We start from the raw sequence: 12,329 nt of genomic DNA, 5'->3' as shown, positions 1-12,329 counted from the left end.
TGCACAGGCACAAACCGCACAGCACAGCACTGCATGGGCGACACACATTATCCAGCAGGCAGCCGCACAGGCACAGCTCTACAGACAGCACCACTCCATGTCTCCATAGTTCAACAGCAAAAGGCCAAAAGCAGCAAGGTACCTGAGGGCGCTGGCCGCCTGACGCTGTCAAGCTGGGCGGTGGGCACTGCCGCTGGCCGAGGGCGCTGGCCGCCTAATGGCTGTAGCGCTGGGCGCTGGCCACCTGACACGGTGACGCCTGGTAATATGGGTACTTCGGGTAATATGGGTAGTTCGGGTACCGTAGGTTAATACCCGATTAGGCCCGAACTTAATTCGGGTATTTAGTTTCGTTACCCGCTGGAGCTATTCGGGTAACGGGTTTTGGGCTATACGGGTACGGGTTCGGGTATTTCGGGTACAGGGCTTCGAGCTCGGGTTTTATGCCCAGTGCTAGTGAACATACTTTGAACACGTATTTGTTTGGATCCGTTTCTGGGCGGACGACCCTGCGCGCCTGCCGGTTTTCTATTCCTTCCGTGGGCTCTAGAGCTAGCAGGATCTTTCGACTTCTTTCCAGAGCGGGCGGGGGACTTAGAGAGAGGGCACCGGCGATGTCGAGGACGGAGGCGGCGAAGAGCGGCACAGCCGCACCGGTGCGGTGCCAACGGATCGGCTGCGACGCCGTATTCAGCGACGACGACAACCCCGAGGGCTCCTACCAATACCACCCCTCCGTAAGCTCCTCCTCCGCCTCATCTGACCTCCCCTCTTCTCCCAAAACCCTGGTACCCGACAAGATACATATGAGTCACATCACTGCTTCAAATCCCCAATAGACGAGGGTTGGCATATGCTCGCTTGCCCCGAGTACGTGCGCCGGCCCCTACCACTACGCTGGATTTCTCAATCTTTGTGATAGGGTTTATCCGTGTGGCCAGAGCCTGCAGTAAAGCAAGCACACATTTAGCAGTTAGATTCAACTCAGTTGTTGCTAATTCGAAACATAACATTGGGAACCTTCAGTTTGAGGTCCCGTGCTTATAAGTTACTCGCTCGTTTCTTCTTTGTTGAGGAGAGCTTGCGCTATATGTGCCCGGGAATATTTTTGTCCCATGCTAGATGGGTCATGGGTCAAATTACAATTCATCAGTATAACAAAAAAGGGTAATGAAGTTTCTTCCCTCCCCACAGGTTGACACTTGGCGGCCTAGGAGACGACGTTGGTGTCGGGATAGCCAGCCCAGTCAGTGTCGGTGTAGACCACGAGCTTCGACGTCGGGGAGGGTCGGAGTAGAAGGCCGTAGTCGAGGGAGCCATAGAGGTAGCGCATGATCCGCTTGAGAGCAGTGAGATGAGGCTCCTCCAGGGTGTGCATATGCAGGCACACTTGCTGGATGGTGTAGGCGATGTCGGGCCTGGAGAAGGTCAGGTACTAGAACACGCTGGTCAGGCTCCGGTAGAACGTTGCGTCTGCGACTGGGGGCTCGTCGTCCTCAAAGAGCTTCGCCTGAGTGTCGGCAGGCGTGGAGCAGGGCTTGCAATCGGGCATGCCAGCTCGCTACAGGATGTCGAGGGCATACTGGCGTTGGTGGAGGAAGAGACCCTGAGGCTGGCGCTCGGCAGTGATGCCTTGGAAATGGTGAAGAGACCCTAGGTCCTTCATCGTGAACTCCCGCTGAAGGGCGACGATCGTGCGCTGTAGAAGGTCGGCGGTGGATGCTGTGAGCACAATGTCGTTGCCACGTCGGTAGATGAACAGGGACGTGCCCGACTTGACCTCGACGAAGCCGATGGAGGCCAAGTAGGAGGCGAAGCGACTGTACCATGCCCGCGGCGCCTGCTTGAGGCCGTACAGGGAGCGGTTCAGCCGGTAGACTAGATTCGGAGGAGTGGCGTCGACGAAGCCGATGGGCTGGCTGCAGTAGACAGTCTCCGTCAGAATGCCGTGGAGGAAGACATTCTTGACATTGAGCTGATGGATTGTCCAGTTCTTGGAGTAGAGATGGCAATGGAGACCCGATCCTCGATTCTCCGTGGGAAATTCCTCTATTAGGGGACGAGTATAGGACTAATTTAGTCCCCACGGGGATCTAAATGGGGAGAATTTAATCCCTGTCGGGTTCGCTGGGACAGGGATGGAGAACCATCCCCCGTCCCCGTTCCCCATGTACCCGTCTCACGAAACTTTTTATTCAAGTTAGTCAATTTACTTGTTAAAATTATAGTAAAAACTCAGTGCATGACATATTATAAAATAGCAAACTAAACTCTAAAGTAGATGTCTCTTGTAATTTTCAATCTTGTTTGTTAAATTTGTATTAATTTGATACAATCAATTTAAATTTATCTTTAAATATTATACTTCTAGCGGGGATAGATTCCCCGTGGGCTTCCCCACGAGAATAAATTCCCCGACGGGGACGAGGATGGGAGAAAAAGCTCCCTCGTGAGCGTTCGCGGGGACGGGGATGGGGAGCCATTCCCCGACGGGGAAATCCCCGTTGCCATCCCTACCTGGGAGAGGGTGAGGGAGAGGACGACTCGAACGGTGGCGAACTTGACGACAGGGCTGAAGGTTTTGTTGTAGTCCAATCCGGGGCGCTGGGTGAAGCCTCGAAGGACCCAACGGGCCTTGAAGCGGTCTATGGAGCCGTCCGAGGTCAGCTTGTGGCGAAAGAGCCACTGGCCGATGACCACGTTGGTGCCTGGTGGACGCGGCACCAGGTCTCAGGTGTGGTTGGCCAGTAGGGCCGTATACTCCTCCATAGTGCGATGCCGGTGGGGGTCGGCGAGGGCGGTGCAAACAGAGGTGACCGGGGAGGCATCCGAAGGAGTGGGCAGCTGTGTCAGCCGCCAGGATCAGCCGATTGACGGGGTGGAGAACGCCGGTTGCGCAGCGAGTCAACATCGGGTGGACGTGCTCGGGGTCGTGGTGGATGGCGACCGGGTGGTACATAGGAGACTCAGTACGTGTCGATAGGGCGTCGGGAGCCGAGGGCGGGGCCCGCTCGCGGTTGTGGTAGACGAGAGTAGGGTTGGCGAAGCGAGCCGCGCTCGTCGACGGGGCCAGGACAACGGGAGCCGAGGGTGTGACCTGCCCGCGGCGATGGTAGACGAGGGCGGGGTCGGCGAAGCGGGTCGAGCTCGTTGACGGGGTCGCGCATGGCGCGAGAGGGGTGACGTGGCCGCGCATGGCGCATGCGTGGTTGATGGGGCCACACGTGGCGCAGGCGGGGTCGACGGGGCCGCACGAGGCGTGGGTAGAGGCACGAGCGGAGGCGTCGAGGCCGCGCGTGGCACGGGCAACGACGCAAGGCGGGGCACCTGGGGTGGAGCGGGAACCGGATCGGACTCAAGGAGGGAGTCGAGATCGGTGGGTGGGGAGGAGCTAGCAAGGGGAAACGCATCTTCGTCGAAAATAACGTGACGAGAGATGATGCGATGGGAGACGATGTCAAGACAACAATACCCCTTGTGGTCAGGGGAGTATCCAATGAAGAGACAACGAGTGAAGCAAGGAGATAGCTTATGGGGAGTGGTGGCGGAAGTGTTGGGATAGCAGGCACAACCGAACACACAGAGGTGGTCGTAAGAGGGGGCTGTGCCATACAGGGTGAAGTGGGGAGTGGGGTGGCTCACCGCCTTCGAGGGGAGGCGGTTGAGATGTGTGGCGGTGTTCAGGGCCTTTGCCCAGTAGTTGGCAGGAAGAGACACCTAAAAAAGGAGGCAACGAATCATGTTTGTGGTGGTGCAAATGATGCATTCGGCCCGGCCGTTTTGGGGAGAGGTGTAGGGGCACGAGAGAGGCAACTGAACGTTGTGGGTGAGGAAGAAGGAGCGAGAGGCGTTGTTGTCGAACTCGCGACCATTATCACACTGGAGGGCACGGACCGGGCGACGGAACTAGGTGAAGACCCCACCCAGGCGAAGAAGTGGGTGAGGGTGGTGAACGTGTCGGACTTCAGCCTGGGTCTCCACAAACTCGCGACCAAATGTAAGTTGCCCACAATGACCAGATAGTATTTGTAACCAGAGAGGCTGAGGACATGAGAAGTCCAGAGGTCACAATGGACAAGATCAAAGGCCTGAGTACCCTGGATGTGGAAGTGGAAAAAGGAAGACGAGAGTGACGGCCGAGCTGATAAGCATGACAGAGGCGCTCAGAGGAACCCCGGGTATAGGAGATATCTGAGCGACTAGAAAGCTGGGACATCGCGTCAGGTCTAGGGTGCTCGAGATGACGATGCCAAACGACGGGTGGTGGTAGTAGCAAGAGCATGGGGGGAGGCTACGCTGGTGGGGGAAGTGGGGGGCAAGTGAATAGAGTAGAGGGGGCCGGAGCTATCACAACGAGCGAGCACGACACACGTGGGAAGGTGGCGTATGGTGAGCCCCCAGGGATCGAATTCCATAGAACAGTGGTTGTCATTAGTGAAGCGACGAACCGAGAGAAGAGGATGTGTCAGATCGAGAGCAACAAGGACGTCGTTAAGGTAGAATGGTCCTAGAAGAACCGATGCACCTACTGAGGTGACCGGGACGATAGAACCGATCCCCACCACGATAGAGGGAGTATGCGAGGGGTGTGGAGGATGGTGATGGGATAACGAGGTAGTGGTAGGAGTGGTGTGGGAAGAGGCTCCGAAGTCGACCACCCAATTTGTGGGAGAGGGAGGGGGTGGCGAAGGCGCGGGTTGCGTGGAGAGTGCTGAGGTGCCCCTAGAAGGACACCGGGATGGGAGCTGGGGTTGTAGGCCTCCATCATTAGGGAGGCAACTGCAACAGTGGGGAAGACAAGCAGTCCAGGCATGTGACGGTTCGCCTGATGGTGGATCTCAACACAGTCACGGGGAACAGGGTTCATGGTCTGATCGAAGGCCACGAAAGTGCCATGGACAAGCTGGCCGTCATGAAGGAGGACGCACACAACGATCTCAGCGGAACTAGGCGGAGTTAGGAAGGAGGGGGTGTCGGTAGCCAGTGCAAAGGCGGGGCCAGAGAAGTCGGGAGTCGCGTGAGCAGTGGAAGGCATGGGAACTGAGGGGGCTGCGGCCATAGGAGCAGGGCCAAGAACGCCAGTGGGTGCGGTCGCGCTACTGGGGAGGGTGGCTGCCGAGCAAATGATCGATACGGGCGGCGACGGGCCAAACGGGACGGCGTCGAAGGAGTAGGAGATGGGGGCCGCCAGGGAGGGAGCGACATAGGGGGGCTGGACCGCGACGAGCAGGTAGTCGACGGCGGGGCAGAGGTCGCACGGGCATGCGACAGCGCGCGAAACGGACGTCCATGCGAGGAGGCGCAGCCCCGGGAGCACGTCGAGGCGCGGGCAGAGGTGCAGACCGACAACGAGGAGACGACGCAGGGCGGGCTGGCTAGTACGGCAGCGCTGTGCGACCAGGGGGCGGCGGCCTGGTAGGAAGCAACCGGTGGAGATGGGGCGGCCCGACGAGGGTTCGGGCAGAGGTGGCCGCGAGCAGCGTCCCGACGCTGGAGAAGCCCGACGACGGAGAAGAGGAGCATGTTGACGGAAGGGGCAAGCCTTGGGAGGACCCCGGGGTGTCCTAGCGGTGCCAGGCGCGCGAACGCAAGGAACCACGTGCACGGGTCCGAGCAGCGCAGACCAAGGCGCGGGGCCGCGTGAGGATTTCTCCCAGGCAGGGAAGTGAGCTTCCGACGGGGAAGGGGGTTGGCCAGCGGTGGGGTGGTCGGCAGCCAAGGCAGGTGGGTGAGCGGTGGTTGGAGGTCGCCTAGGAAGCAGAGGTGGCAGCTGAGGGGTGGGAGGAGGGGAGAGAAGACTGGCTCTGGTACGAAGTTGGACCTGGCCCATTACACAAGGGTGCGACGGTAATTACAAGGGGCTAACCCCAAAACCCTAGATGAGTACTCTAACAAGGAGACTTGAAAGGATGGAGCATACCCAAATGATAGCGTGGTATTGTGTGTTGTATTGCACCGAATAGTAGGATTACAATATATAGACCTCTACCAGATTGTGCTCCACCTGATTTATAGAAACAATGATCAAGGAGTCAATCTGGGAGATGTCACACTAAATAGGAAACAACAATATAGGAAAGAATCACCCGTTAGCACCTAATCAGGGGCAATCAGCGAACGCCTGATAGGGAAGGATATCACATAATTAGGGGCAATTAGCCAACACCTAATAGGGAAGAAAACCTCCTAAACATGGAAGGAAAATAGGCTGTCTAACACCCTCCCGCAGTCGAAACGTCGATGGCGCAGACGTTAAGACTGGAGCGGAACTCGGAGAAGAGAGAAGTGGGCAGCTCCTTGGTGAAGATGTCTGCAAACTGAGACGTCGTTGGGACATGAAGAACACGAACATCACCAATGGCAACACGCTCGCGAACGAAGTGGAGATCAATCTCGATATGCTTTGTGCGCTGATGCTGAACTGGGTTAGTGGACAAGTAGACAACACTGCATTGTCACAATAAATTAAGGAACTCTTGGTCAAGGGACCGTGAAGCTCCTGTAGTAACTGACGTAGCCATGAAGCTTTGACGACAACGTTAGCAACTGCCCTATATTCGGCCTCTGCACTGGAGCGAGACACCATAGGCTGCCACTTGGAGGACCATGAGACGAGATTGTCTCCAAGGAAAACAATGTACCCTAAAGCAGACCTACGAGTATCCGAGCATCCGACCCAATCAACATCTGTGTAGACGAGCAGAGCAGAGGTCATGGATGGACGAAGGAGACCATGACTAAGCGCCCCACGAAGAGGTCGTGGATGGACGAAGGAGACCATGACTAAGCGCCCCATGAAGTTAGCGCATGATACGCATGGAGAGGTGAACATCTCGAGGATCACGCATATGAAGACACTTGGTGAACAACACAGGAGATGTCAGGCCGGGTGAAAGTCAAGTATTGTAGATCACCAACATTGAGTGGGGTCGCTGACAGTGGTACCGGTCATGGCAGAGACCTTAGCATGAGTGTCGACAGGAGTACTGCACGACTTGCAATCAGACAAACTAGCATGCTCAAGAATATTGAGAGCATACTGCTGCTGTGAAAGAGGCCCTCTAAATGTTGCTGAATAGCCACACCTAAGAATTGATGGAGAGTACCTAGATCCTTCATGGAGAATGCCTTCTGAAAAGCAGTGATAATGTGATGCGGAAGGTCCTGGCTGGAAGCAGTGAGAACAATGTCATCCACATAAAGCAACAAGCCATGTCAGTCCCATGATGATATATAAACATCGAAGTATTCGACTTGGCTTCGACAAACCCCAGACTGAGTGAGTAGCAAAGCAGCTATACCAAGCACGAGGCGCCTGCTTCAGACCATAAAGAGACTTATTGAGCCGACAGACGACATGAGGCTGAGTGGGTTCAACAAAACCTGTGGGTTGAGAGAAGTAGACCGTGTCAGTGAGAGCGCCATGTAAGAATGCATTCTTGACATCAAGTTGATGAACTGGCTAGTGCTAAGAGGGTGCCAAGGACAAAATAGTGCGGACTGTGGCCGGCTTGACCACTGGGCTAAAGGTCTCATCATAATCCACGTCGGGACGCTGAGTAAAACCACAGAGGACCCAACGAGCCTTGTATGTGTCGAGAGAACAATCAACATTGAATTTATGACAGAAAATCCACTTGCCGGTGACGATGTTGCTGCTAGGGGGCTAGGGAACGAGATCCCGGGTGTTGTTGGAGAGCAGAGCGTCGTACTCTTCTTGCATCGCGTGGCACCAATTGGGATCGGCAAGGGCGATGCGATAGGTCTTCGGGACGGGCGAGGGAGTCGTGGCATTGAACGCAGCAGACACCCGAAAACCAGCCTTGCCACGAGTGGTCATCCCGTGCTGGTTGACCATTGGTGTGATGGGAACAACACCATTGGGTAGTCCAGTGGTCATAGGAACCACAGGCGTCTCCAAGACCGCGCGTGGTCGTCGATGATACACCTTCAAAGGTGCAGCCGCCAGGGCCGCTAGGGCTGCGGCTGCAGCTGGCGCAGGCGGTGAGGCCACGCGTGGCGCGGGCTAAGACACGAATGTCTAGTGCCGAGCGAGAGCCGGACGTGATGCAACTGCGATTGATGTGACTGATGGTAGGGGCAACAACACGGGGCCCTGTTCAGCGGCAGGCGCACTGGGGCAGCAACCGCGGCGGGCGAGGTCGCTGGCGAGGCGAGTACCTGCAGGGGGGTCACGATTGGCAAGATCAACTCCTCAAGCTCAGACAAAAAATCAAGGTTAGTGATTGAGGCTCGAGAGCTGGCATGAGGAAACAATGCCTCATCAAAAACCACATGGCACGAGGTGAGAATTCTGTTGGTGGAAAGGTCCAAACAACGATAGCCTTTGTGATTGCTGGATTAGCCAAGAAAGACGCAATGGCTAGAGTGGGGGGTAAGCTTGTGAGGAGCGGTGGTGGACATGTTGGTGTAACATGCACAACCGAAAACACGGAGGTGGTCATAGGTAGGGTGAGAGCCGAAGAGGGCGAAATAGGGGGTGCCATAATTAAGGGTTTTGGTGGGTAGCCGATTAAGGAGGTATGTAGCGGTGTGAAGACCTTCGACCCAATAGGATGGGGCGAGGGAGGCCTGAAATAAAAGGGAACAAATGATGTTGTTAATGGAACGAATCATATGCTCGGCTTTGCCGTTTTGGGAGGACGTGTAGGGGCATGACATCCGGACAAAACACCAGGAGTGAGAAAGAAGGTGCGAGTGGAAGAGTTGTCGAACTCATGACCGTTGTCACATTGAATGCTTCGGATGGTGCAGTCGAACTGTGTCTTCACATAAGAGAAAAAAATAGCCAAGGTAGTGAATGTTTCAGATTTAAGGCGAAGAGGAAATGTCCAAAGAAAATGCGAGCAGTCATCAAGACCAGGAAGATAATATTTGTAACCGGACACACTATAAATGGGAGAAGTCCACAGATCACAATGGATTAAATCAAAATTCTCGAGAGCTCACGAAGTAGAGTTTGCAAAAGGTAGGCGAGTGTGTCGCCTAACTTGACAAGCATGACATATGGAATCACTAGTAATTTTATTACAATCGATGGCAGAAGTAGTGGAGACAGTGGCAACAAGGGCACGAGACATCAGGGAACAAGTTGGAGCACTAAGGGTTTAGAGGGGCCCGGAGCTATTGTACCTAGCGATCATGCTCCTGGAATAAAGATCCTTCACAGAAAGGCCAAGAGGGTCAAATTCGATAGAACAATTGTTATCAGAAGTAAACTGGCGAACTGAAATGAGGTTTTGAACAATATCGGGGGCAACAAGTAAGTTACTAAGATAAAAGGGACCAGGTATGATGGAGTGGCCAGAAGTTGTGACAGGTAAAGTAGATCCGTTTCCAACCATGATGGTAGTGGAGCGCGGAGGCGAATAAAGAGTTGTTACCACTGTCGGGAGTCATGTGTCTGGAAGCACCGGAATCCATGACCCAGTCCATGGCGCTAGGAGGACTGAGGGTCATGGTGCTGAAGTTGCTGGCGAGGGACTTCTGATCCCAGGATCCAGTCCACGGAGTCCATGGCGCAGTTAGGAGGCAGGAACCGCAGGAGCTGCTGTAGAGTCCCGAGTTGAAGCTGAACCGGCCCGACGGCCGACGGGCTGGGTAAAGTGACACGCCAGAGGGGTGTACTGGGTCGGAGTAGCGAAGAGTGCCTGCTGGGGCGCCTGCTGGGGCGCCTGCTATGGTGCAACGATGAGCGCCTGCTGGGGCGCCCTGGTGTGCAGGCGGGCGTCCGCCGCGCTGTTGTCCAGTGGGGTCGGGCCACATCGTGGTTTGCCCGGTCCATGGATTGTACAACGAAGGCCAGGGCGACTGAGCCTTGCCTCCTCCGCTGTTGTTGGGGCGACGTCGTCAACGACCACTAGCAGATGAGCCCCCGCCATGGGTGTTGCTAGTCGGTCGGCCGGTACCACCAGCGGGCGCCGTGACACCTCCAGGGGGAGGGGCGATGGAGAAAGCAGTGGTACTGGCGACAAGAGCGGTGGCCGGAGGCGGAGGTGGCGTGTTAGAGTCGATCTCCTCGAGGATGAGATCATTGCGGACATTGGCGAAGGAGGGGAACGACTTTGAGCGCTTGAAGTGGACCTTCATGTGGGCGAACTTCTCATTCAGGCCACACAACATGTCCAGGACGAGGGTACGGTCGTGGATGACCTCACCAAGATCACCAAGGGCCTCGACCATCCCCTTCATCTTGCGACAATAGTCGCCGACGGAGAGATCGCCCTATATGAAAACACGAAGCTCGGCGTCGAGGCGAAGTGCACGAGCTTCGCAATTGCCGAGGAATTGCTCCTCGATGGCTAGCCAGGCACGACACACAGTGCCACCAGAGGTGCGAGCAGACTCCATCAGCTCGGGGGAGAATGTGCCCAACACCCAGGACAACACGACGACATTCATGCGCCGCCAGGATGGCATGGCGGGGCAGGCGTCGGAGAGGACATGGTCGGTTTGGGCTTACCGCTCGAGGGCGAGTAGAACGAGATCACACCAATGATTGTAGTGGGGAGAAAGGGGATCCAAAACCATGGGCACAAGGGCACGTATGTTCTGGATACTCGCGCGTGAAGGTTGACGATGAGGACAACCTCGTAATTGGGGCCTTCAACAACATCGGCGTCGTTGTTTGGAACGCCGCCGTGGGGTGGTGGGAAGGTGACGTTGTGGGCGACGGCCGCAACACGCTCAGGGTCGGAGGCGGCCTGGCATTCCCTGGCGAGGGCGTCCTGAGCGGTGCGGACCCGATCTTGGGCGGCGGCGACCAGGGCCTGGCGAGCTGTCTCCTGCACAGCGTCGGCGTCAGCGACGGGTGGAGGTTCTTGAGAGGCCATGGTGGCGCAGCACAGGCAGTGTAGGCAGGGAAGAGTTTAGCGGAAGCGATAGCTCACATGATTGTGACTGTCTTGTGATACCATGATAGCGTGGAATATTGTGTGTTGTATTGCACTGAGTAGCAGGATTACAATATATAGACCTCTACCAGATTGTGCTCCACCTGATTTATAGAAACAATGACCAGGGAGTCAATCAAGGAGATCTCACATTAAATAGGAAACCAACCATATAGGAAAGAATCGCCAATTAGCACCTAATCAGGGGCAATTAGCCAACGCCTGATAGGGAATGGTATCGCCTAACTAGGGGCAATCAACCAACACCTAATAGGGAAGGAAACCTCCTAAACATGGCAGGAAATAGGCTGTCTAACGCCAAAGATTTAGCCTTGAATAGGAGTGCACGGAAAACTACTATCAATGGTTGGTTCTGTTGGGTTTTAACTCTAGCATACCCCAACTTGCTTGGGACTAAAAGACTCTATTATTGTTATAGCAGCTCGCAAACCCTAGCCACTACGATAGAATAGAGATAGTATACCTTTTGAATTTTGGAAGGAGGCCATTAGGCTGGTCACCGGTCGGAGTATGACTGTCGATGTCGATGGTGATGAGGATGATGGTGGCGATCTTCCTTCACTAGCCGCTTAGATAGGTTGGAGCTTACGTGTGTGTTTTGGAGAGGAGGCATGAAGAACGTGGGTTCGCGTGCTGATCCTATTCCCTTGTTTTTATACACGGTGAGAGGGGTCCGCAACCAGAAGTTGTTACCTGCCCAATCAAGGCGTGGGAGGTGTGTGGACTCGGCTCATGGACCGAGCCGAATGAGATCAAACGTAGGAATGACTTATAATTTGTAAAGAAGGGTGAAGTTAATAATAACTGTACTTAAAAGTAAATGACTTCAAGGCTGGGAAAAGAATGGCTACCTGTTCCACAAGGAACTATTGTCTTTCTTTATTCGGATTAAATTGACCAATCAGACAACCACAAACACTATATTCGAGGTGATTGTAAATACTGGATACTGCCACTGAATGTGTCTATGGAGTATTACTGGCACATATAGGATTTTCCACATAGTAGAACCTCATACAAATAAGAAGACACTACATTATGCACACATTCATGCTTATCTTACATGATGAATTCGAAACCTCTTTAATGTTTCATCAAGTGTGTTTCAAAGTATAGTTGCTTTCTCCACATTTGTTTCACCACTACTGTTCGAAGTTCTAACTGCTCTCCTAATTGTTTTTATTCTCTTGCGGGCAGTAAGTTTTTCCCTTTGTTAAGAGGCATTTTTGTTTAGGAAATCATCATCAGCGTCCATAAGATATATGTTTTTTCAGCCTATGTTTCATGACGGCATGAAAGAATGGAGCTGTTGCAAGCAAAGAAGCCATGATTTCAGTTTATTTTTGCAGATACCTGGGTAAGGACCCTCTCTTCCTCCCTTTGTATGCAATGATC

At 54.5% G+C, this 12,329-nt stretch overlaps 1 protein-coding gene across 1 annotated transcript in view; it reads left to right on the top strand.

The window, feature by feature from the left end:
* Positions 1 to 614: 614 nt before the first annotated feature.
* LOC103653593 (cysteine and histidine-rich domain-containing protein RAR1) overlaps positions 615 to 12,329 on the top strand; it is a 32,797-nt gene continuing 21,082 nt past the window's right edge. Inside the window, exons 1-3 of the mRNA XM_020552137.1 lie at positions 615 to 737; positions 1,370 to 1,372; positions 12,209 to 12,291. Coding sequence (XP_020407726.1) covers positions 615 to 737; positions 1,370 to 1,372; positions 12,209 to 12,291 — 209 coding nt within the window. The remainder of the gene's footprint in view (positions 738 to 1,369; positions 1,373 to 12,208; positions 12,292 to 12,329) is intronic.

Source organism: Zea mays, chromosome 4, assembly GCF_902167145.1.
Source record: "Zea mays cultivar B73 chromosome 4, Zm-B73-REFERENCE-NAM-5.0, whole genome shotgun sequence".
Lineage (NCBI taxonomy): Eukaryota > Viridiplantae > Streptophyta > Magnoliopsida > Poales > Poaceae > Zea > Zea mays.
The sequence above is the reverse complement of the archived record's forward strand: the minus strand, read 5'-3'. Positions and strand labels throughout refer to the sequence as shown.